Source organism: Carcharodon carcharias, chromosome 4, assembly GCF_017639515.1.
Source record: "Carcharodon carcharias isolate sCarCar2 chromosome 4, sCarCar2.pri, whole genome shotgun sequence".
In the NCBI taxonomy this organism is placed as follows: Eukaryota; Metazoa; Chordata; class Chondrichthyes; order Lamniformes; family Lamnidae; genus Carcharodon; species Carcharodon carcharias.
This window is the reverse complement of record NC_054470.1, coordinates 36486388-36510110: the sequence shown is the minus strand read 5'-3', so window position 1 is coordinate 36510110 and position 23723 is coordinate 36486388. Positions and strand designations below refer to the sequence as shown.

The following is a 23723-nucleotide window of genomic DNA, read 5'->3' as shown; positions in this document are numbered from 1 at the left end:
AGGATCATCTTCTGCCATTTCCAGAACTTATAAAATGATGCCAATACCAAATATACCTTTCCCTCCCCTCCCCTGTCAGCATTTCAAAAGGACCAATCCCTAAGCAAGTCACTGGTCCACCCCTCATTCATCCCCCAACACCTCGGCCCTTCTCACACACCTACCCATGTAATTGCAAGAAGTGTAACACCTGCTTTCACCTTTCCTCCTCTCTCCAACTGTTCAAGGCCCCACTCCTTCCAGTGAAGCAGCAATTTATTTGTGCTTCTTTCAATTTTGTATACTATAATTGAGTATTGCTGAAAAGCGAGACACGCTGTCAAATCTTTTTGTCTTGCACGCATCAGGATAGATTCACAAGAATACAAATCTCAAAGGGAGCAACAATTTATACTGCATGAGAAGAGGTTAATTGGTTGTCAAGTAGACCAAGCAGCAGGATATCACAACATCACACCAGAATTCCTGAAACAACTTGGCCCCCATGTTATGTCTGGCTGACTCAGTTCTATACAAGTATCATCAGCTCAAACTCACTCCCAAGATGTAGCATATGCAAAAATCATTGTCATTCCAAAATCCTGGACAAGATCTCATATTGGCAACCAGCTACTGACCCACTTCACGACTTTGTGTGTACTTTTAAGATCCTTGAGTGTCTTATCCTATAATGCATATCTCCGGAAGTAGAGACCTTAATGTAGATCAAGCTGGTTTCCATAAGGGGCAAAGCAGATGTGATCAAGTTCTGGAATTCACCACCTACATCAAAAATGGCTTCCAAAAGAACCTGAAGACAGGTATAATGCTATAGGACTTCACCGCTGCCTACGATAGTGTGGCACACTGGCCTCCTCCTAAAGCTGTCCAGAGTACTCCCAACCTTGTTTGGGATAGTTGGTAAAACACTTCTTTGCAACAGACAATTCAGAGTCCACCTCGGCTAAGGGAGAAGGCCGGCCAACAGGGTACTACAGGGCTCAGTGCTAGCCCCAACCCTTTTCAACCTATATACAAATGACCTGCCAACAAATAAGTCCAAAAATTGATCTATCGTTACGATCCCAGCTGATGTTAATACTAGACAAGTCAGATCCCAGAATGTAACCTCAATAGATCCTAACTTTGTTTGTTTTTAGAAACCATGGAAGAAAGTTACTGAACAAATTCACAGGAGTTTACTCATTAACTTTTAACATAAAAAACAAAACATTTATTAATCAAGAAAAAATAAACTATATTACACCAGACAAAAAGGTTAGAAAGATCTCAATACAAACACAAGAAAATGATTCAAACTCACACTATTCCTTTTATCCCAGCAATACCCTTACAAACAAAAAAACCCAGTGAAGATTTACCACTATCTTAACACCAAGGTTTCTTTTGATTGAGCTGGCCCAGCTGCAAATGGTTTTCTTCCAGTGGGTTTCTGAGCATACACTAGAGGCATTTTCCCAAGCTGGTATTCCTCCCTGAGACACCCAAAACTGCACTCGAAACTCATTATTACTTCAACAATTGAGTATTGAGCAAACACGAGTGCCCTAAACTCAGTCCCCCAGCAACCTTGCAATACTTCTTATCAGAGAGCTTAGAACTCCTGTCTTCTCTCTCTGACATACACACTCTGAACTTCTTTACTGTCTTTCCCTATGCCTGTGCGTCACTGGACCCGTGTCACTAGGCAACACTTTGTGTTTTTTCCCCAAAATCACTTAACTACCATCCTCTTTGTAACCCATCTCTTCACTTCACGGATAATAAAACCTCATTAAAAATGCATGTATACAAACAAATCCAGAAAACCTGACCTTTCTGCTGCGAGGCTCTCCAGACCACCCAAGCTCACAAAAAACTAAATGAAACTGAAACCATGTTCCACCTTTCTTATAACACAAATATAAATATAAATTAAAGTTATACATTGTTCCTAACACCATGCTAATGATATCTGTTGTGCCACCCAAGCTCCTTCCTTCTGCACTCTGCACCAGATCCTTAACAAAGACATTACAAAGTTGATGGACTACTGCAGCACATGATATCTCACAATGAATCCCTCTAAAACCATATCTTTTATATTCCAAATCTACATTGCCAGTGCCAAAAAGGAATTGCATATCTACATGGAAGGTCAGAGACTAAAGCATGATCCCAATCCAACATACTTGGGAGTGACTCTAGATAGGACTCTGTGCTTACAGGAAAATTTGAAGAAAACAGCAGCAAAGGTCAAAACCAGAAGCAACCTACTAAACAAACTTGCTGGATCTACATGGGGCGCTGCTGCCACAACACTCTGGAGCTCAGCACTTGCCCTATCATATTCCGCAACAGAATACTGTGCACCTGTCTGGCAAAGTTCATCTCACACACATCTTGTTGACACAACTGAATTCAACAATACACATCATAACTCAAACTCTTCATTCAACACCCCTCCTCTAGATTCCTGTCCTCCCGAACACCACTCCGCCACCCATCTGGCGGCTGACGAAAACCCACAAGTTGGCTGAAACCATTCGTGCTGTCCCTTACTTATCACTCCATGATGACCTGTTCAACCCACCTGTTGCTGGCGTCCATCTTGATGCCCCTTATGGAGCACCCTTCCTCAGTAAGATCCACCAGCAGATATCCTTTGAATCAAGGGACGTCACTAACAAGTTCCTTGGAATAAACCCCATCTGTCAAATGGCAGGGTTTGAACTACTACGGCAAGAGTAAATGGGTTCAGGACAAACCAGGGCCTCTATGCAGCCAATCTCCACCACTGGGGCTTCAGTACAAACTCCTTATACACTTGTGGAAAGACACAAACAATGCTGCACATTACCAAGGAGTGTCCCCTCTAACAGACAAAGTGGTGAACTAGTCACCTTAAACTCAGCAAATGAGGATGTTATAGCTTGGCTTCAGAGATTTGCATTAGCTAAATAAGTAACAACAAAGTGGACAAATGCTTTGTTTCATTACTACACCATTATCACTCCCTTCACTTTTTGTTCCATGTAATCTTTGTCATTTAACTTCTCCCACCCTCTCCCCTATCCTTACTCCCCCTTCCCTCTTTCAATGGTATAAAACCCATCATATTTCTAACTGCCTTCAGTTCTGAAGAAGTCATATTCGACTCAAAATGTTAACTCTGTTTCTCTCTCCACAGATGCTGAAGACCTGCTGAGTATTCCCAGTACTTTCTGATTTTATTACATAGGTTTCAGTACAGTGGCAGGGTTAGAAACCTGATCGAAGGGATTCAAACATCAAGCTCCAGGTAAGACGGGCACAGATTTAGGAAACAACATGCTCAATAACCTTGTAGAGGTGGAAATGGGGCATTGTTTGCAAGGATTGAGAGATCAAGGTTTTTTTTTGAAGGGAAGGATCATGACAGCAGATTTGAAGGAGAGAAGGACAACACTTGAAGAGGAAGAATCATTAATAATATCAGATAAGATGGGGATCATGAGGAGAACTTGGGTTGTCAGCAGTTTAATGGGAATAGGTTCATGAGAGCAGAAGATAGGGCTCATGGACAGGATCAGTTTGGATAGTATATGAGAGATCACAAGAGAAACTAGAGAAAGAAGCAAGTTCAAGACTACGGCAGGAAGGTGCTTTAGAGGAAGCTTGGCCTAGTGGGCTAATGGAATGGGGAGAAGTGGCAAAGGCCTGGTCTTGATCTCAGAGACAAAGAAATCTATGAGCTTCTCATACGCAATGTTGAAGGTGAGAGGGGAGGAGACAGGAGAGAGTGGTTTAAGGAGACAGTTTGCAGTAAAGAAAAGAAGCTGGGGTTATCCTGGAATAAAGAGCAGTTTTAGAAGACAAGAGAGAGTAGGACCAAATCATGCTTTATGTGGTCCATCCAGATCTGGCAGTGGATGGCTAAACCAGCTGGTCTTTCATATCCTTTCAAGTTTACATCTCTTGGACTTAAGGTAGTGGGAATGAAAGGCATATCAGAGAGCACAGCCAGGGAGACAGCAATTATTTTATAGGGACTTGGTGGAGGTGAGATTGTGTTAGAGCAAATCAGTAGCTGCAGAAAAGTTGTGGTGAACGAAGGGCCAGAGGCTAAACAGTTGGGATATTGGAAGGGTGCTTGTAAGTGAACTGGGGGAAGAGTTTTTTTTTCCCCAGGGGCAGATTCAGAAGGAGGAAAGGTTGGGATGTGGAAGAGGGATGTGGGTGGAGAGTGATACAAGGAAGTGATTAGAGGTGGCTTTATCTGTGATTAATACAATGGGGCTAGCAAGTGACCGTGTAAGATAGGAGAGTCAAAGGCTGCCCATGAATATGAGTTGGGAAGTTTGCATGAAGAGATTTAGGGAGGATCAAGCAGTGAACTCAGAGGAGAGAGGGCATGATGAGTGAATATGAAGATTAAAATCACTGAGGTTGAGAAGTCATTAAGTGCAGACGCTGAGAGGAAAACAGTGAAGATACCTTGGTCAGAAAATTTTTATCATACTTAGGGGTGGTAGTGAATAATGATTTTGAATGGGAGATAAGAAGTATGAAACAAGGTGAGGTGCTCAAAGGAGGAGAAAGTGTCAGAAGAGTGGGGAATCAGACCAAAGTGCAATCTGGGGCATTTTAGCCGCAGATCACAATCATAGGTTTTTACGCCATATTGTCCCAAATGTGCCATATTAATTATGTATTCCCGAAAAACACGCCATTTCTATGGCGGGCGCGCTCTCATTCGCCTGCCCACCGTCACCTCACTGCTTCATCAAGCTGGGCACGATATTTAAAGTCTAGCCAAATGCACCCATCTCAAAGTGCTTCCTAGCCACAACAACTTCAAGGAAGCTGTCCACGAAAGGCAAAAAGACAACAGCGCCCTGGTTTGGTGATGCGTCACTGGAACGCCTTATGAACGTTGTGGAAGTCCGCCATGATGTCCTCTACCCCTGCTCTGGCCGCAGGTTGGGCAGCAGTGTTGCCAACCAGGCTTGAGAGGTGGTGGCAGTGGTGATCAGTGCCAATGCTGCACAGAAGAGGTTAGTCATCCAATGCAAATAGAGGATGAATGATCTCAGTCGGGGTGAGGCAACCATCTCATCACTCTAAACTCACACACTCAAGCCCATCACAACCTCAATGGCATCTCATTCAATGCTTGCTCAAGGGACATCACCACCCATTCTCACACACATACCCTCACATGTCCATCTGGCCTCATCTCCTCTGGAAACTGCCTCCTTGGCCCTCACCATCTTGAGGCCACTTACATGTGCCTGCACACACACCCTGGGATACCCTCCTTCCCCAGTATAGCCCTCATCCCGCAGCCTCTTCCCTTGCCTGAGGCCACTTTGCCCCTCCACCAAGCAAGCCCCAGCCCTGCAGCCATTGAAAAGCCACCCATATATGGCTGATCTGGTAGATAGAAACCTGCCATTAGCCCCCCTAAAAGTGATGTGGTGCTGTCTGTGAAGCCTGGTACTGATGGCTACAAGTGCTGACCGAAGCAAGGTCGGCAAACAAACCTTGAAGTCTTGGGCGAAGTGCAGCCCGCCAGGTGCACATTGCTTACACGCTCTTGTGAAACACGTCAGCATGTTTTCCCACCAACGTGGGCAGACCATCCAGCAGGGTGGGGTGGGGGGGGGAGGAGGATTCCTGTTGTAGGCCTAATAATGACATGCTGATGTATTACAATGAGATTCCCGACGTCTAATGTCAAAGAATGAGGTCTGTCATCAACGGGCTGAGTGGACAATCGCAAACTGCTTTCACAACGGCGTGAAACCAATTGTGCCATATTGTCCGCTTACGCCACCGAACATGCCCGACCACAGCGGGCACGGAAAATCCCGGTTCTGGTGTTAAGTGCCATATTGTTGCCATGGCTGTCTTGACACGGCAACTGGAGAGTATAGCCAAGTGAGGAGGCTTCATTAAGGGAAAAAGTGTCAGCATCCCTCAGCCAAGTTTCCCTTGAAGCCATGATGTTGATGCGATCATCCAAAATAAGTACTTGGACGCAAGGGCCCTGTTCACAAGTGAACTGGGCATTTTGCAGAAAGATATGTAGAGGGGCTGTGAGAACTGATCCTCCGGCAGAGTCCGCAGGGTAAGCAGTTGGAGGGGTGAGTTGGATAGGTAGGAAATTGGCAAGATTAGCTCCCAGTGGGCAGCAAGGTCAATGAAAGAGTAGGATGGGGCAATTGGGTTTACTTCTCATAATGAGCCAGCAAGAAGTGCTTTGATGAGCCCTGCAGAAGATGTCAAGACAGGCAGAGAGGGAAGCCGCAGGCTTATCTATGAGGGAGTCAAGCTTGTGATGGCATATATAAATGCAACCTGTTGGTGACTATACTTTTTTAAAAAGCATGCACTGACATAAAACCTTTGAGTCAATCACCATCACGTCTTCAAAATGTTGTAGCATAAAGACCACATTAATGGATGCCATTTCTTGTGAGTTTAAATCTGTTCTTAATTATGAAATAGAATTGACCCAATGTTATGCAAATTAAAAAATTTAAAGCTCAGCTTTGACAACATAATATTTAAGATAATTATAGGGAATACTAACTTGTGAAGTAATCCATTGAAATGACAAATAGATATGTCATTCTAATGCATTCTAAAGTAAATGTATTAAATTGCTTCACACCACCATTATTAACAATATTAAAAATTACAATTTTTTTAGTGACCTACTGATAATTATATTTGAGGCAAGTTCCAGTGTTTCAGAATATTTATATGTATTAATGTAGCTGGTTAACAGCCCCAATAACAGTGATTTAAGTGCTACATTCAAGTGCACAAGTACAACATTTCCCATAATTTTGTCATTACTTTTATACGCCATGGGGCTAGTCCCATGATTGGGAACTTGGGAACTCCCACTGGGGCCACAGAGAACACAAATCAGTAAATCGTTGGCCCTCAGACAGTAATTTTCCACTCATTAAAATTACTGGACAGAGAATCACAGGTGTAGGATTTCCTGACCAATCCTTCTTGCAAGCACCACTCCTCACTGGGGTTACTGATTGTGAATTGACCCTTAGATCCATACACTGTATTTGTTAAGTTTTGTATTACTGAGATACAGCTATCACAAAAATGGTTTAAGTTATAAAACTAACAAAGCATTTGTTTCCTAGCATTCAGTTCCTATTGAGTATGGACCGACATTGCATAAACAAACTCTAATCTGGCAATATCACTCAGTGACAGCATACGGTTTGCTAACATGGGAAGAAAGGAGGGAAGAAAATGAAGCTAGTGCAGTAGTAATTACTCTTCCAGGAGCTTGGAGTTAAGGAAAGCTGCTGTGCAATATTGTAAGAAATGTTCCATACACCAGCACTGACTGCCTTCAATGTGCATAAAATTAAAAATACAAAGTTAAAAATAAATTTTATGACCCATTCAAGATGAAACCAAAATATCATAGGCAATGAACCACTTTATTAAAAGAAATCCAATAACAATTCATACACCAAGTATTGGTTCCATTTTCAATGTGTTATGAATGTAGAATTCTCAATGCTACTCACATTATTCTCAAAAGTCAGAGTTCCATGCACAGATACTCAATCACAGGTGGTATGTAGTTTGCCACCCACTGAACACCAGTGCAATTTTTAAGCAACTTGCATTTAGATAGGGCCTTTAATAAAATAAAGCTTCCCAAAGCGCATCACAGAGGAATTATATAAATAAAATATGATGGCAGGTCGCAAAAGGAGCTATTAGGGCAAATGACCAAAAGGTTGGTAAAAGAGGCAGATTTTGAGGAGCGTCTTAAAGGCAAAAAGTGAGACAGAGAGTTGTAGGGAGGGAATTCCAGGGCTTAAGGCCTAGACAGCCGAGGGCAGAGCCATCAATGGAGAAGGGATTGAAATCGGGGACAGATTAGATTTAGAGGAGCACAGATATCTGATGGGTTGGGGGGAGAGTCAAGGCCACAGAGGAACCAGAAAACAAGGATGAGAAATTAAAAATCAAGACATTGCTTAATCAGCAGGTCATCAAACATAGAGGTGGTGCATGAATAGGATTTGGTATAAGTCTGGCTACAGGCAGCAAAGTTTTGGATTACCTCAAATTTACCAAAGGTAGAACATGGGAAGCCAGCCAGTAGTACGTTGGAATAGCCAACCTAGAATAATAAAAGGGATTCAGCAGCAGGGGAACTGAGGCAGGTTTAGAGTTGAACAATGTTACAGAGGTGGAAATAGGTGGTCTTAGCAATGTATATGTGATCAGAAGCTTATCTTGGGGTCAAATATGAAACCAAGGTTGCAAAATGTCTGGTTCAGTCTCAGACAGTTATCGGGGAGAGGGATGGAATCAGATGCTAGGGAAAGGAATTTGTAACGAACACCAAAGACAGTGTTTGCAGTCTTCCCGACACTTAACTGAAGGAAATTTCTGCTCATCCTGTACTCAATGTCAGACAAGCAGTCTGACAATTTAGACTGGCTGTCGTCAGTGTACACATGGAATCATGTGTTTTTGGATGATGTCACGGCAGCTGAAAAGACTGATCAAATAGCCTACTTCAGTCCTTAAGTAAATGACAGTAATACAAGCTTTTAGAGTTTGTTTCAACTTTAAGAGTGTACTTTATTAGCAGGGCTTTACACCAGATGCTTTCATTCTGCAGTGGATGAGTGAGTACATTATTTCCAAGCGGTCTTGCTATCTTTGCACTGCTGTGCATTTGCTTGTTGTACACTATGTAAGTGGCACTTCTTTAAAATAATTCTTCCAGTGTGAATGCCAGGGCAGACCAACCTTTATTACCCAATCCCTTGTTGTCCTGAATTGTTGATAGTGAGCCGCCTTCTCAAGAACATCCTGACACAGCTCCCATACTTACCTTAAACCAGTTTGAGCCTAGTTAGCCCACTATTGTGATTTAACTAAACATCTTTCTGAATTTACTATTTCTATACCAGTAACTATCTTGTACTGTCCATTAAGTGCCCTATTATTGACACCCGTTCAAAACTGAAGAGCCCAATTGTTTCTAATCTTATAAATCAGTCCACTGGCACCAGGAATCATAACGTGGCTCTTCCTTACACTGCCTCTAAGGCCCAAGTATCATCTTTGTTTCTTGGGACCAACACAGGATACAGTATTCCAGTTTGAGATCTGACCAAGGACTACAATATATCTCAGTGCTCTAATTATTTTGTTAAATGCTGCTCAATCACCAAAAGTTCAGCATCAATCTGACCGGTCACCATTATTGTCAAATGCATCTGTACCTATGTTGGATGAAAACAATATGAGGCTTAGTTATGTTCTCTGGAATCAAACAGCCTAACAGTACTCATTGCCTAGACTTAGAAATTAAGACAAGCCACTTAGGAGAAAGACACCAAAAACTATTGGTAGTTATGAAACCATACTTAAGGCTGAGAAAAAAGAAAATAGGGCACAATAATTAGAGGAAAATACTGCATTAATTTAAAAATGGGCATGAATAGACATTACTCAGCAGTGTATTTTAAATTTGCTTCTTTGCCTTTAATTCCCTTTGATGGTGAACAAACATTTAATTGGGATTGTTTATTACCAGGAATACCATAGTCTCAGACAAAAAGTGTACGCCAGACATGTTTACCAAACAACTTACAAGCTACAATCTACAAGTTACAGTCACCCACAAGGAAACTCAGCTACAAAAACTCATGGATTGTCTTTCCCATGCCTGTAACTTGTTCTCCCTGACGATAAGCATTTGGAAACCATGAATATTGGACAGGGTGTCATATCTCCGTCTCTGATCACACCAAACACACCACTGAAAGTGGTTAGCAAATTCTGCTAACTTGGATCCATGGTGACAGACAATCTGTCACTTGCAGAACTTCATAAACACATAGGGAAAACAGCTACCACTTTTGGTCAACTCACAAAACTTGCATGGAGTAGCTTCAAGCTGACTCTTAGGATTAAGATGTAGGCTTATGAGGCCTGTGTTCTCAGCACCTTGTTGTATGGCTGAAAAATGTGGACAACTTACAGGTATCAAGAAAGGAAGCTCAACACAATTTGCTTCTTGCAGTACATTCTGAATATATCATGGAAGGACAAAATTACGAATGCCGCAGTCCTCTCAAGTATACTGGCACTTAACAAGCAGAGGCAGCTTTGTTGACTTGACACATTCACAGGATGGAAGATGATCACATATCTAAGGATCTTCTGTATGACAAGATAGCCGAAGCCAGAGGACCAGTACGATACCCAAAGCTCTACTCCAAAGATGCTTGCAATCATGACATGAAGGCCCTAAACATTGATTCTCGCATTTGGGAGACACTAGCTGATGACAGAGGAAAGTGGCGACATTCCCTGTGGGATGGTATGTGCCACTATGACAGTCAGTGGCTGCAGCATTTTGACAACAGGCATCAACACCAAAAACAATGATACACAACAACACCTGATAACCACTTCATGAGCGGCACTTGTAGCAGAACCTGCCACTTACGGATTGGTCTCTTCAGCCATCAGCAAAAATGCACCATATTTAGTTTATCCCATCCCCTACAGATTTGATTTGCTGTATGTCCATCATCTTACGTAGATGGAAAGATGCTGCCAACAAAGTACAACCTACAATCTAGCTAACTCATTAAAAGACATCAATATTTTCTGTTACATCAATTTTAAGTTTGCAAACTGTGTCCAAAAACATTGGCTTTAGCAAATTCTGCAGACAGCTTTAAACATTAAAAAAAATTCTTAAAGAAGTGAAAAATGAAGGAATAAATACGAAAGTTGCATTTTCAAACTCCTCTTATCTTATGCTTTGATCCCAAATCCAAGCACATTTTGCACCTATGAAAAATCCTTTGGAAATCTCAACTTTTGGAAATAAGCATGAGTGTTTAAACAAAAGTTGCAATATTTTGGAAGTAAGCTCCAGGATACTTTCACGTAGAAACAAAGAAAATAGGAGCAGGAGTAGGTCATTTGGCCCTTCAAGCCTGCTCCGCCATTCAATATGATCATAGCTGATCTTCTACCTCAATGCCGTACTCCCATGCTCTCCCCATACCCCTTGACGCCTTTAGGGTCCAGAATTCCATCTTTCTCCTTCTTAAATATATTCAGTGACTTGGCCTCCACAGCCTTCTATGGCAGAGAATTCCATAGGTTCACCATCCTCTGAGTGAATAAGTCTCTCTTCATCTCAGTCCTAAATGGTTTACCCTGTATCCCAAGACTATGACTCCTTGTTCTAGACCCCCCAGCCAGAGGAAATATCATCCCTGCATCCCTGTCAGAATTTTATATGTTTCAATGAGATCTCCTCTCATTCTTCTAAACTCTAGTGAATACAAGCCTAGTCGACCCAATCTCTCTTCATACAACAATCCTGCCATCCCAGGAATCAGTCTGGTGAACCTTTGCTGCACTTCCTCTATGGCAAGTATATCCTATCTTAAGTAAGGAGACCAAAACTTCACACAATACTCCTGGTATGGTCTCACCAAGGCCCTGTCCAGCTGCATCCTTGCTCCTGTACTCAAGTCCTCTCGCAATGAATGCCAACATACCATGCCTTCTTAACTGCTTGCTGCACCTGCATGCTTGGTTTCAGTGATTGTCATACAAGGACATCCAGGTCCCTTTGTACATCAACATTTACCAATCTATCACCATTTAAACAATACTCTGCCATTCTGTTTTCCCTACCAAAGTGGATAACTTCACACTTACCCACATTATACTGCATCTGTCGTGTGTTTTCTCACTCAGTCAACCTGTCTAAATTGCCCTGAAGCCTCTTAATCCCCTCCTCAGTGCTCACATTCCCACCAAGTTTCATGTCGTCAGCAAACTTGGAAATGCTACATTTGGTTCCCTCACCCAAATCATTGATATATATTGTGAAATAGCTAGGACCCAAGCACTGAACTCTGCGGGCCCCACTAGTCAATGTCTGCCCTTCCGAAAAAGACCCATTTATTGCTACTCCGTTTCCTATCTGCTAACCAATTCTCAATCCATGCCAATATATCACCCCCAATCCCATGTGCTTTAATTTTACACTTTGACCTTATGTGCAACTTTATCAAAAGCTTTCTGCAAACCCAAATACATCTCATCCACTGGTTCTCCCTTATTTATTCTGCTAGTTATGTTCTCAAAAAGTCCAGTAGGTTTATCAAGCATGATTTCCCTTTCATAAATCCGTGTTGACTTTGTCTAATCTTGTTGATATGTTCTAAGTGTCCTGTTATCACATCCTTTATAATAGACTCTAGCATTTTCCCTACTACTGATGTTAAGCTAACCAGGCTGTAACTTGCTGTTTTCTCCCTTCCTCCTTTTTCAAATAGTGGGGTTACATACATACTTCTTTGAAAGTCACCACGTCCTTACGGCTGCACTTCCTTTTACGGGAGCCTTTTCGGTCCTTTTTACTAAACTCGACCCATTTTGTGACCTAATGTTAATAAAAAATCTCAGTTACTGAAGTAAAACATCACATTTATCACATATATATTTTGGTATTAAGGCAATATGCTCTTCAGACTTCCCAACACACTAAATATTTTTAACTGGAAATAATCTTAAAACGATGTTGAATAGACTTAGTCCAACAGTGTAGAATAGCAACTTATCGAGTTGTGTCTGTTTTCCCCTTGTTATTAGGCGTCTTTCGAATCATTTTAAAAGAAAAATAGGGGATAAAACGCAATGATTAAACTTGCCAAATTTCCAAGCTCCAATCTGACAACCACTTACGGAACAGCGTCCCTCACCTCATCCTGCACTTCGCGAACCAGTCGGCTCTCTGTCCACTTCAGAGTGTCATCCAAAAGAGGCTAAAGGGAGAAAAGAAGCCTGAAGTTTCACATTTTCAAACCTCAAGGAACAGGAGCTTTAGTTTACTTTTTGTTATAATTAAATCCGCTCACGCCCCTTTTGATTGCGTTTCACCCCTAGACCACAAGCAGAGCCCGGCTTGTCCATTGGTCTCCACAACCACATTCTCGCTCCTCAGCCCACTCTCACCTCCTCTCCCTCCAAAGCCATGGCAAATTACCGCGAAAACAACTCGGGACGCCTCCAACCGGAATATTTGGTGGTTTATGACAGCTGCAAGAGCGCGTGATAACCATTTTTCCTACCCCTGCTGCTATAATAAAAGTTCACATTGTCGCTTCCTTCTCATCAGTGTGTGTGGCTGACTGCTTCTCCCTTGAGCTGAGCAGGATTTGTATCGCTTTGTGCTACACGTGGCCGCTGCCGCTCGCGGTCTGTGCGCGAGCGCGAGAGCGAGAACTCTCCTCCCGCTGACACAACGTTCCACACCGAGCGAGCGAGCGGCGGCACCGCTGGTCCCAATGCCAGTCCCCGGAGCACCGTCTAATTCCTTCGGTACTGACTGAAGGCGGAGTTTCAAATACATGTTCAAAAATAAAGCAGACTCGCTCGGATGGGGACAAAATTACAGCTTCGCTTTTTTGCTGGTGTGGTACCGCCCCGTATGTAGGTGGGCGGTGAGTGGGAGCCGGGAATGTGAAAGTGAACTTGATCCAACATTGATCATTCAGCCAGCAAAAGTCTCATTGTCCTTCGGATACCAAACATAACTTATGTACTGCCCCAGCTAACCGCTGTCAAGCTACACAATAACAAAACAAATTCAGTGCTGCCAACATGGCAAGTTAATACAAATACATTAAATACTTTTCCGACTTTGCATGCAAATGACAAAGTTTAATCTTAAATGGAGAATCCAAACGCACTGTGCCCACTAAAACGCTAAAAAAGCATTCTACTCCCTTCAATATTTCATTTTTGGTTCCGGATATATGTATATATTCGCCCAGATTGCAACTTCCCTGTGAAATTAGATAGCTTACAGTATATCATACGTGGTAATCTTTTTGATGAAATATTTAATAGCTGCTACGTGAAAGTTAAATCAATATAAACACGTTTTCTGAACAATAGAGTGTAAAATGCATTAATTCGTTGTACGATAGTTTCACCAACAAAAACAACTTGCATTTATATAGTGCCTTTAATATAGTAAAACAAGTCCCAAGGCATTTCACAGGAATATTAATAATGTTTGACATGGAACCATAAAAGATGATATTGGGACAGGTGATCAAAAGCTTTGGCAAGCAGGTCGGTTTTGGAAGCTTGCTAAAGGAGAGTGAGCTAGAGACATAAAGAGGTTTATCGAGGGAATTCCAGATCTTGGCAGTTGCAGGCACAGGACCAATAGTGTTTTCTTAAAGCAGTTATACTGAACAGCCAGAGTATCTCAAATAATCTGCTACAAGATCAAAGCTAATGCATTTTACAATGCTGTTTCATTCTATTTTTGCACCATATTGTACTATTCAGTAATTCAAAGCCATCTATCACAACAGTCCTGTACCCCATGTTTCTCTAAGCCATTAGAATCAGACCTGCACAACTAATATTTTGGCACAACCGTGGCAAAACATTAGTTGTGCAGGTCTTGTTAGCTGCACTATAATGTGTCACACTATGTTTTGCTCAAGGATCACTGTCAGGAATGCTGCATCACAAAGTCATTGGATGTGTAGCTCCCCACAATGTGAGCTCCTGATTTGGATTAGGAAGATGTCAAATGAAAACCAGATACTATGCCACATAAAGAGAACGACTCTTGTTTTATTCAATAATTCTATTTTAATAGAGTCCTTTCATTTGCTGGACAGAAACTGGGGCACAGTAATCGTGTATCTCCACCTATCACAGGCCCTCTATCCAGCTCTTCTTGTTCCACCCTCCCCCCCTTAAACCAGCTTATATTTCACCCCTTTTCTATTTTTCCTTAGTTCTGTTGGAGTCATGTGGACTCGAAACGTTAACTGTGCTCCTCTCCACAGATGCTGCCAGACCTGCTGAGTTTTTCCAGATGTAATTTTGTTTTTGTTATAGCATTTCCTGCCTTTTTTTGAAAGGAACTGCAACAGCACATATAACTTGTCAACATTTGATAAACAGTGAATCCCAGAGGCACCAATCCCTATCAAGGACCAGAAGTAAATGAAAAGTAGACTTTAGCAAATGTCAGTTGAATTATTTGTACCAGTGTACTAACATATCTCATTGCATGGTAAAATAAAAACCCTCCACCCACCTTTCTGCTTCATTTTATATCTGGTGGGTTAAACTACAGAACAAATGTTCATTGCTGTTCATGTGGAGATTTTTCTCTTATAAAGGAACACTGACATAGACATTGATCTGACTGTATTACAGGCTAATTTTGAACATAACAACAGTCCTTTATCAGGTACCAAGTCATGGATATCTTGGGTTTTTTTTCATCCACAGCCATGTATTTAATCTCAATCCTCAATATACTGCTGTATACCTATTGTTATAGGAATAAACAGACTATATGCACTCTGCTCAGCATGTTCTGGAGTTCCAAATACAGGAAACTAATCTGACATATGCTGCTAGCATAACAGGCCATAACACTGGTGAACATCTGTAGTATGTTCAATGCAAAATACCAATTTCACAAGAGTCCCCTGTAAAACCAAAAGAAGTGCAACCCTTCTAAATTAATATGCCTGTGCATATAAGATGCAATGGCAACTGTATATGTAATGGCAATTGCAGTAAAGCTGGTTGTAAGTCTCAGGCCACCAGGGTTCCATTGAATGAATAGGATGCGATATGACATTTTGGCTTGTGAAAGAGAACTAACAAGATATTCATATTTTCTTAAATACCAGATGGTCAGCAAACCTCAGGATCAACAGAGCCAAATGAGATGATATCTCAATGCATGCTCTAAATAAAACTAACAAAATCCGTATGCGCTGTCTCAATGCATACTTTTAAATAGCATATTTCTTGAGAAATATCTGGTTGTGCAATCTGACAGCAAATCTCCTCACACCTCTTGATCCATATTAAATAGAAAAAAAGCTGAGTGTTTATGGAGCTCTGGTAAGCATGATATTAAATTGAGCTATGAACACTATTGTGTAAGGGAAGTTGCTAGACTATTATAAACTAGTCACCTATACAAGAGGCATAGAATGTTAGAACCATTCTCAACATGGTAATCATAACCTTTAAGTTTGACTTTTTGTCTTGTAATGTTATTCTGTAATTTAGTACCATTAAAAAAACATAATTAAAGACAATTTGTTGCTGTGAACTTGATTGTCCAATCTTATGACTGCCAGCATTAGAGTTAATAGGGCAACAACAACTTGTACTTCTATAGTGCCTTTCACATACTGAAACATTCTAAGCGCTTCACAGGAGTGTAATAAGTGAGAGAATAAATGTTTTTATTTAGTATTTTGGGGAATATTGCGTTATTCTGTAAAGAAGGCTGGAAGTCTGTGTGTGTGAGATTTAATTAAGCTGAAAAGAGTTTGATAGCAGTTGGGTCGTCTGGCGGTATGGAAACATGAACAGTTTGAGGTACATGTAAATAGGTTAGATCTAACATTTGCATTTTTAGATAAGTTGAAAGGTTGTTTGAATTTCAAAGGCGAATCAGAGGTAATGAGGAAAATGTTTGCAACTTGCAGGAGTCCATAGGTAAATAGTAGCGGGAATATTATATCTTTATTGACTCAAAAGCAAAGACAAGATGGAAACATGGAAGATCCTATATTTGGAAGGGTTTGAGTTTCAATGGGGTGTGAGAATGATGGGACTGAGATGAATGGAAAAAAAAAGTATATTAGAGTTACTGTGGGTAACCGCTTTTTAGCTATTGAGCTGGATAGCTGTTGAGTCATTAAGCTGGAGATAGCTGAAGCAGTTTGAGCTGTTGAAGTCTTGGACTGCAGCAAACAGTTTTATCCTGAAGTGAATTCCACAGCAAAGTGGAAAAGGGTACAGGTCATGTGGTACACCCTCACTGAAGCTATAGCAGTCTGCCTTGGATGGTATTACTGGATTCCGTATTTAAATATCTATAAGGGAATGTTGCCTGGCAAGTGTTTACTTGTGGGTTTGACCAAGAAGAGGGTTTTGGGGGGAATGTTTTGTAAGACTAACCTTAATTGTGTAACTGTAATCTTGTGTGCTTAAATTTTCTTTTGTTTTTGTTAAAAATTTTGCTTTTAATTTTTAAAAACCCAAAAGTGTTACTGGACCTCTTACTGTTGAAATTGCTACATCTTCTCATTATTAGAATACAAAAAAAAGCCCTGGTCATAACATAAGACAAAAATTGACAGGGACCCAAAAAGAAGACAGACAGGTAGTTGAAGGTTGGGTCGAAGAGGCAAAGGCAAAGGGGCTCTGTGATTAGGAGTAACTTATTAGCATGGAGAAAGGATTGCTTAAAGGACAGAAAACAATGAGTAGGAATCAATGGGTCATTTTAAGGTTGGGAGGCAGTTATGAGTGGGGTGCTGCACGGATCAGTGCTAGGACCTCAGCTATTTACAATCTATATAAATAACAGATGAAGGGGCCAAATCTAATGCATGTAAGTTTGCTCGTGATACAAATTGTGAGATTTGAACTCTTGATCTTGGGGTTACAAACCCAGTACCATAAACACTTGGCTATTTAGGCCAAGCATGAAGTTACATTGTTTCATAGTTTGCCATTGTGAGATTTGAACTCTTGATCTTGGGGTTACAAACCCAGTACCATAACCACTTGGCTATTTAGGCCAAGCATGAAGTTACATTGTTTCATAGTTTGCCATTGTGAGATTTGAACTCTTGATCTTGGGGTTACAAACCCAGTACCATAACCACTTGGTACGGTGGGAAAGGAAGCTGTGAGGAGGACAGGAATAATCTACAAAGGAATATGGATAGGTTAAGTGAGTGGGCAAGAAAATGGCGGATGGAATATAATGTGCACTTATTCACTTCGATAGGTAGAACAGAAAAACAGAATACTTTTTAATGATAACAAACTATTAAATATTGGTGTTCAGAAGAATGTGTGTATCATTGCACGTGAAACACATGCAGTTCACATGCAGGTTGAATCAGAGTCATTATAGGACAGAGGAAGGCCCATCAAGTCCATGCCAGCTCTCTGGATGACAAACCAGTTAGTCCCATTACCCTGCTCTATTACTTCTCTCAAATTCCTATCCAATTTCCTTCTGAAATCATTGATTGCCTCCACTTGAATCACACTCTGGGGCAGAGAGATCCAGATCATTACCAGTTACTTTGTAAAGAAGTTCTTCATCACATTCCCCTGCATCACTTTTCTAAAGCCTTGAATCTGTGTTCCCCGAGTCCTTGTAGAATCAGCTAATGGGAGCAGCTTTTCTTTGTGTACCTTGTCTAAAGTTGTCATACTTTCAAATCTTCCCTCAATTTTCTTTACTCCGAGGAGAACAGCCCAGCTTCTCCAACCTAACCTTGCAGCTAAAATCTTACTGAACAATTGGGGGTAAGAATTTTAAAATTGACGCATTGCTGAATCAGAATCCACTCAATATTTCTCTTATAAAGGCCAGCAGTACATGAAAAATCCAGAGTCATTGAGTTTATCTTGTTGCATGCAAGATTATTATCTTCAAGAAGTTATTTATCATATCAGAATGCATTGCCAAAATTAATTGGGTCATTATGTGTTAGCCATGGCTCATTTAGCAACACTTGTGCCTCTGAGTAAAAATGTTGTGGGTTCAAACACCGCTCCAGGGATGTCAGCATATAATCCAGACTGACAGCACAATACAACACTCCCTCAGTACTGCAATGTCACAAGTGCCATCTTTTGGATGACATTTTAAACTGAGGCCTCATCTGCTCTCTCAGCTGGATGTGAAAGATTCCATGGCATTATGCACTGTTAATAGAAATTGATCTTAACAAAACAATTATGGACTGGTAATTCTCCTCATAAGTACCCTGTAAACAACATGATTTACGGTCCAGTGATACCAGTCACCCTTGGAGGTCCAGAAAGGAAACAACTAAAACTGTGGAATCTCACTCCCACAGGTAGTAAATTGCTCCAAGAGGTTTTTACATTTTAGCTTTCTTACTTTTCTTTGTATTTTTTTCCTCCTATTCCACCATCTTTCTTTCTTTCCCTCTCTTTATTTCTCTTTCTGTTTCTAATATGACTAATTCACCTTACTTCCTTCTCTGTCGCATGCTATATCTAGAGATCTTAATATAGGGTCCTGGTCAAATCTTGAGTGTTATATCCAGTTCTAATTACCAAGGCAAAAGGAAGAGATTCAAGTACTAGTGAGCATTTAAGTGCAGAACATCAACAAGGCTGATACTTAGTAGCAAACGGCTGAGTTATCAGAAAAGGCTAAGAAACTTGAAATTTTCAGCTTTGAAAGGAGCATCCGGGTTATGACATTAAAGAGGTATATTAAACAGAATGGAAAATGCAAATCCGAAAATTATTTTAAATTAAATTGTGAAATTAATTCAACAAACCACACATCCCAGCTAGTGAAAAATAAATTTAGGATGATAATCAGAAAGCTTTTCTTGACACAAAGAATGGTCAATACATGCAACGTTCTCCGAGATACAGTAATGGAGATGAAAACCCTTGATCATTTAATAACCAATTGGATGCTGTAACGATGCACGGGGGATTATTTTGCAATGGATGAACTAAGATCAGTCAGTGCGTCTTCCTCACCTGTGACCTCAGTGGGATGGCAATAGAGGTGCAAAACTGAGGAGAAAATTGACTTCTTTTTCCATTTGTGATTAGCATCAAAGATAACTAATATAGATGGACTACAGGATGCAAGAATAGGATCTGGCTTAGTAGCGATCCCCTGATGATATAATGGCTAACTGAATTACTGACAAACATCCCTGAAAACAAATTTCAGAAGGAGAGATGAGCAAGGATAAAAAAAAACTACAAAAAAACCCTTTTCCTCTGCAAATTATCTCCTCACAGTAGTGCAATTTTGAAAAAGAATTAAGGGATGCAAGCAATCAAAAGTGCATCCTGCAGCATATAAGACTGCAGTCATTGCTGCCATCAGTCTCTCAAAATGAGAAAGATGTCTGCCAGGTTTCATGATTTGTGTGTTCTCAGGTGACTCAGCAGGCCAACCCTGTGGCTCTAGGCCTTTGTGACTAGAGGACAAAAGTTGCCCTGAGAAAGGGGGGTTCTTAAGCCAGGCTCCTGCCCTCTTCCCTTCCACTTCTGTTGCTTCTCCTCAGCAGAGTTTACATGATCAGTTTTCAACGGTGTTGCGGCTTTCTAGGTGAGGCATCGCCTCATGGCAGAGTTTGTGGCAAGCTCCTCCCACACATCAATGTAAATTTTTCCCCTTTTCAATAAAGCCTTCAGAATGCTCTCAAGATATTTTCTCTATCCTCCTTGAGATCAGGTGCCATTCTTAAGTTGTGAAAAGAGGATCTGCTTTGGAAATCGATTATTTGGCCTTTGGAAGCAGTATCAAGGTCAATGGACACTGCAACCGTTGTGTGTTGCCAGGGCTTGAAAATTGCAGCTATGAAGAAAGATTGGATTGGCTAGGGTCATTTTCCTTAGAACAGAGGGGTCTGAGGGGGTGACTTAATTGAGGTGTGCAAAATTATAAAGAGTCTATATAGGGTAGAAAGAAAGACGTGTTTCTTCTGGCCTCAAGAGGCATAGATTTAAAGTGATTGGTGGAAGGAGTAGAGGGTCATGAGGAAAAACTTTTCATGCAGAGAGTGATGGGCATCTGGAATTCACTGTGTGAATTAATGGTTGAGGCTGAAACACTCAACTCATTTAAAAGGAACCTGGATCTGCACCTTAAGTACTGTAACCTGCAAGTCTTTGGACCAAGTGCTGGAAAGTGGGATTAAAAATGAGCGGCTAGTTTCTTTTTCCATCTCTTTTTTGACTAGTGCAAGATGCGATGGGCTGAATGGTCTCTTTCTGCACTGTAACTTCTATGGTTCTATGGAGCTGATTTTGCATGATCATGGTTGCAATGCTGGAGGAATTGACTTCAGTGAGGATGTTGGAGTTTGTTGATTGTATGGCAGTACTGAATAGTAAGGGAAGGAAAGTCTGGAGAGCAGTATTTCCTCAATTTTACAGATGATATAGGAGTGACTCCATGATCTGGAGCATTCAGCATGGAACGCATATCAGGAAATTGGGGTTTTTACTTATTCTTTCATGGGATGTGGACATTGCTGACCAGGCCAGCACTTACTGCTCTTCCCAATTGCCTTTGGGAAGGTGGTGGTGAGCTGCGTTCTTGAACCTCTGGTGTCTATGTGGTGTAGGTACACCCACAGTACTGTCAGGGAGGGAGTTCCAGGATTTTGACCCATCAACAGTGAAGGAACAGCGATGCAGTTCCAAATCTGGATGCTGTATGGCTTTGAGGAGAACTTGCAGGTGGTGGTGTTCCTATGCTTCTGCTGCCCTTGTCCTTGTAAGTGGTAGACGTTGTGGACTTGGAAGATGCTGTCGAAGCAGCCTTGGTGAGTTGCTGCAGTGCATCTTGTAGGTGGTGCACACTGCTGCCACTGAATGTATGTGGTGGAGGGAGTGAATGTTGAAAGTGGTGGATGGAGTGCCAGTCAAGTGGGCTGCTTTATCCTGGAAGGCCTCAAGCTTCTTGAGTGTTATTGGAGCTGCACTCATCCAGGCAAGGGGAGGGTATTCCATCACACTCCTGATTTGTGCCTTGTAGATGGTCAAAAGCTTTGGGAGTCAGGAGATGGGTTACACTCTACAGAATTCCCAGCCTCTGACCTGCTCTTGTAGCCACATGATATGACTGGCCTAGTTCAGTTTCTCACAAATGGTACCGCCACCCAACCCCAGGATGTTGATAGTGGGAATTCAGCGATGATAATGCTGTTGACTGTCAAGGGGAGATGGCTAGATTCTCTCCTGTTGGAGATTGTCATTGCCTGCTGCTTGTGTGACATTAATGTTATTTGCCACTTATCAGCCCAAGCCTGAATGTTGTCCAGTTCTCGCCACATATGGACATGGTCTGCTTCAGTATCTGAGGAGTTGTGAATGTTGCTGAACACTAGAATCATCAGAGAACATCCCCACTTCTGACCTTATGATGGTGAGAAGGTCATTGATGAAGCAAATGAAGATGGCTGGGCCAAGGACACTACCCTGAGGAACTCATGCAGCAATGTACACCCATTGATAGGGGAAAAAAAATTAACTAAAGTTCAACTGAAGTTGATTTTGCAGAGGTGCCCATAATCTTCCAATCCACTTTAGCTAAGGGGATGGTGCCAGAGGACTAGAGAATTGCAAATGCTGCATCATTGTTCAAAAAAGGTGTAAGGATAAAGCCAGCAACTACAAGCGGTCTATTTAACCTCAGTGATAGAAAAGTTTTAGAAGCGATAATTCAAGACAAAATTAACAGCCACTTAAGACAAGTGTGGATTAACTAATTAAATCCCGTAAGGATTTGTTATCAATTTGTACAAAGGTAGCGTCTTTAATGTAATAAATCATTCCAAGATGCTTCAGAGGAACGTTATAAAGTGAAGTTTGACATCAAGTCACATAACATGAAATTAAGGTAGGAGATAAAAAGCTTGGTTGAAGAAGCAGATTAAGTTTCAGGAGTGTCTTAAAGGAAGAGAGATACTTGTGTCGGAGAGATTTAGGAAGGGAATTACAAAGCTTAGGGCCAATGCTGCAAAAGCACAGCCACCTATAGCTCTAATAGCAGCTATAATTGGGAATGCATAAGAGGCCAGAATTAAGGAGCGCAGATATCTCAGAGGGTTGTGAGTCTGAAGGAAATTACAGACCTATGGAGGAATTTGAAAACAAGGATGAGAATTTTAAACTCAAGATGTTGGTTGACCAGGAGCCAACGTAGGTCAGCAAGCGTAGGGACAATAGGTGAACAGAACTTGGTGCGAGTAAGGACATGGACAGCAGAGTTTTAAATAACCTCAAGTTTACGGAGTATAGTACATGGAAGACCAGCCAAGGGTGCACTGGAATTAAAGCATGAATGATGGTTTCAACAGCAGATGAGCTGAGGCAGAACGAAGCCAGGTGGTGTTAAGTCAGTGGAAATAGGTGATCTTCGTTACAGCGCAGATGTGTGATCGGAATCTTATCTCAGGGTCAACCAAGGTTACGAACAATGTGCTGTCGTCTCAGGCAGGTGCCAGGAAGAGGGTAACTAGGGAACAGTGTTTGGAGCATGGACCAAAGACAATGCCTTCAGTCTTCTCAATATTCAGCTGGAAGAAATTCCTGTTCATCCAGTACTAGGTGTTGGATAAGCAGTCTGATTAGCAAAGTGAAGAAGTCAATAGAGGTGGTAGTGAGGTAAAACAGGGTGTTGTCAGTATACATGTAAAAACTAATGCTAGGCTTTCAGATGATGTCACTGAGGGGCAGCATGTAGATAAGAAATAGGAGGAGGCTAAGGAATCAATCCTTGGGGCACACCAGAGGTAATGGTGAGGGAACGGGAAGAAAAGCCATTGCAAACTATACTCTGCCAATAATTAGCAAACTGTGTTGAACCAACTAGATTGAGTTTTTTGATGAGGTAACAGAGAAAGTTAGCAAAGGTAATAGGCTGATGTGATATATAAGGACTTCCAAAGGTGTTTGGTAAAGCGTCACATAATAAGCTGGTCAGCAAAGTTGAAGTCCATGGAATAAAAAGGACAATGGCAACAAAGTTGCCTGAGTGACAGGAAACAGAGTAATGGTTATTTTTCGGACTGATGGAAGTTATAGTTGGTTCCATGGGTTGGTACTAGGACCACTGTTTT

At 41.4% G+C, this 23723-nt stretch overlaps 1 protein-coding gene across 11 annotated transcripts in view; it reads right to left on the bottom strand.

Moving 5' to 3' along the window:
* Positions 1-23723, bottom strand: part of LOC121277249 (aminopeptidase O (putative)) — a 347848-nt gene that overhangs the window by 164975 nt on the left and 159150 nt on the right. For 10 of the 11 annotated variants that reach the window (XR_005942838.1, XR_005942839.1, XM_041186479.1 and 7 more), the window contains 2 exons: positions 12771-12833; positions 12362-12451 (listed from right to left, as the gene is read on the bottom strand). The exons of the other annotated variant lie outside the window; for it this stretch is intronic. Coding sequence is in view for 8 of the 10 variants with exons in the window: in XM_041186479.1 (XP_041042413.1) it covers positions 12362-12451; positions 12771-12833 (153 nt within the window). In the remaining 2 variants the exon portion in view is untranslated. The remainder of the gene's footprint in view (positions 1-12361; positions 12452-12770; positions 12834-23723) is intronic. 11 annotated transcript variants of the gene reach the window in all.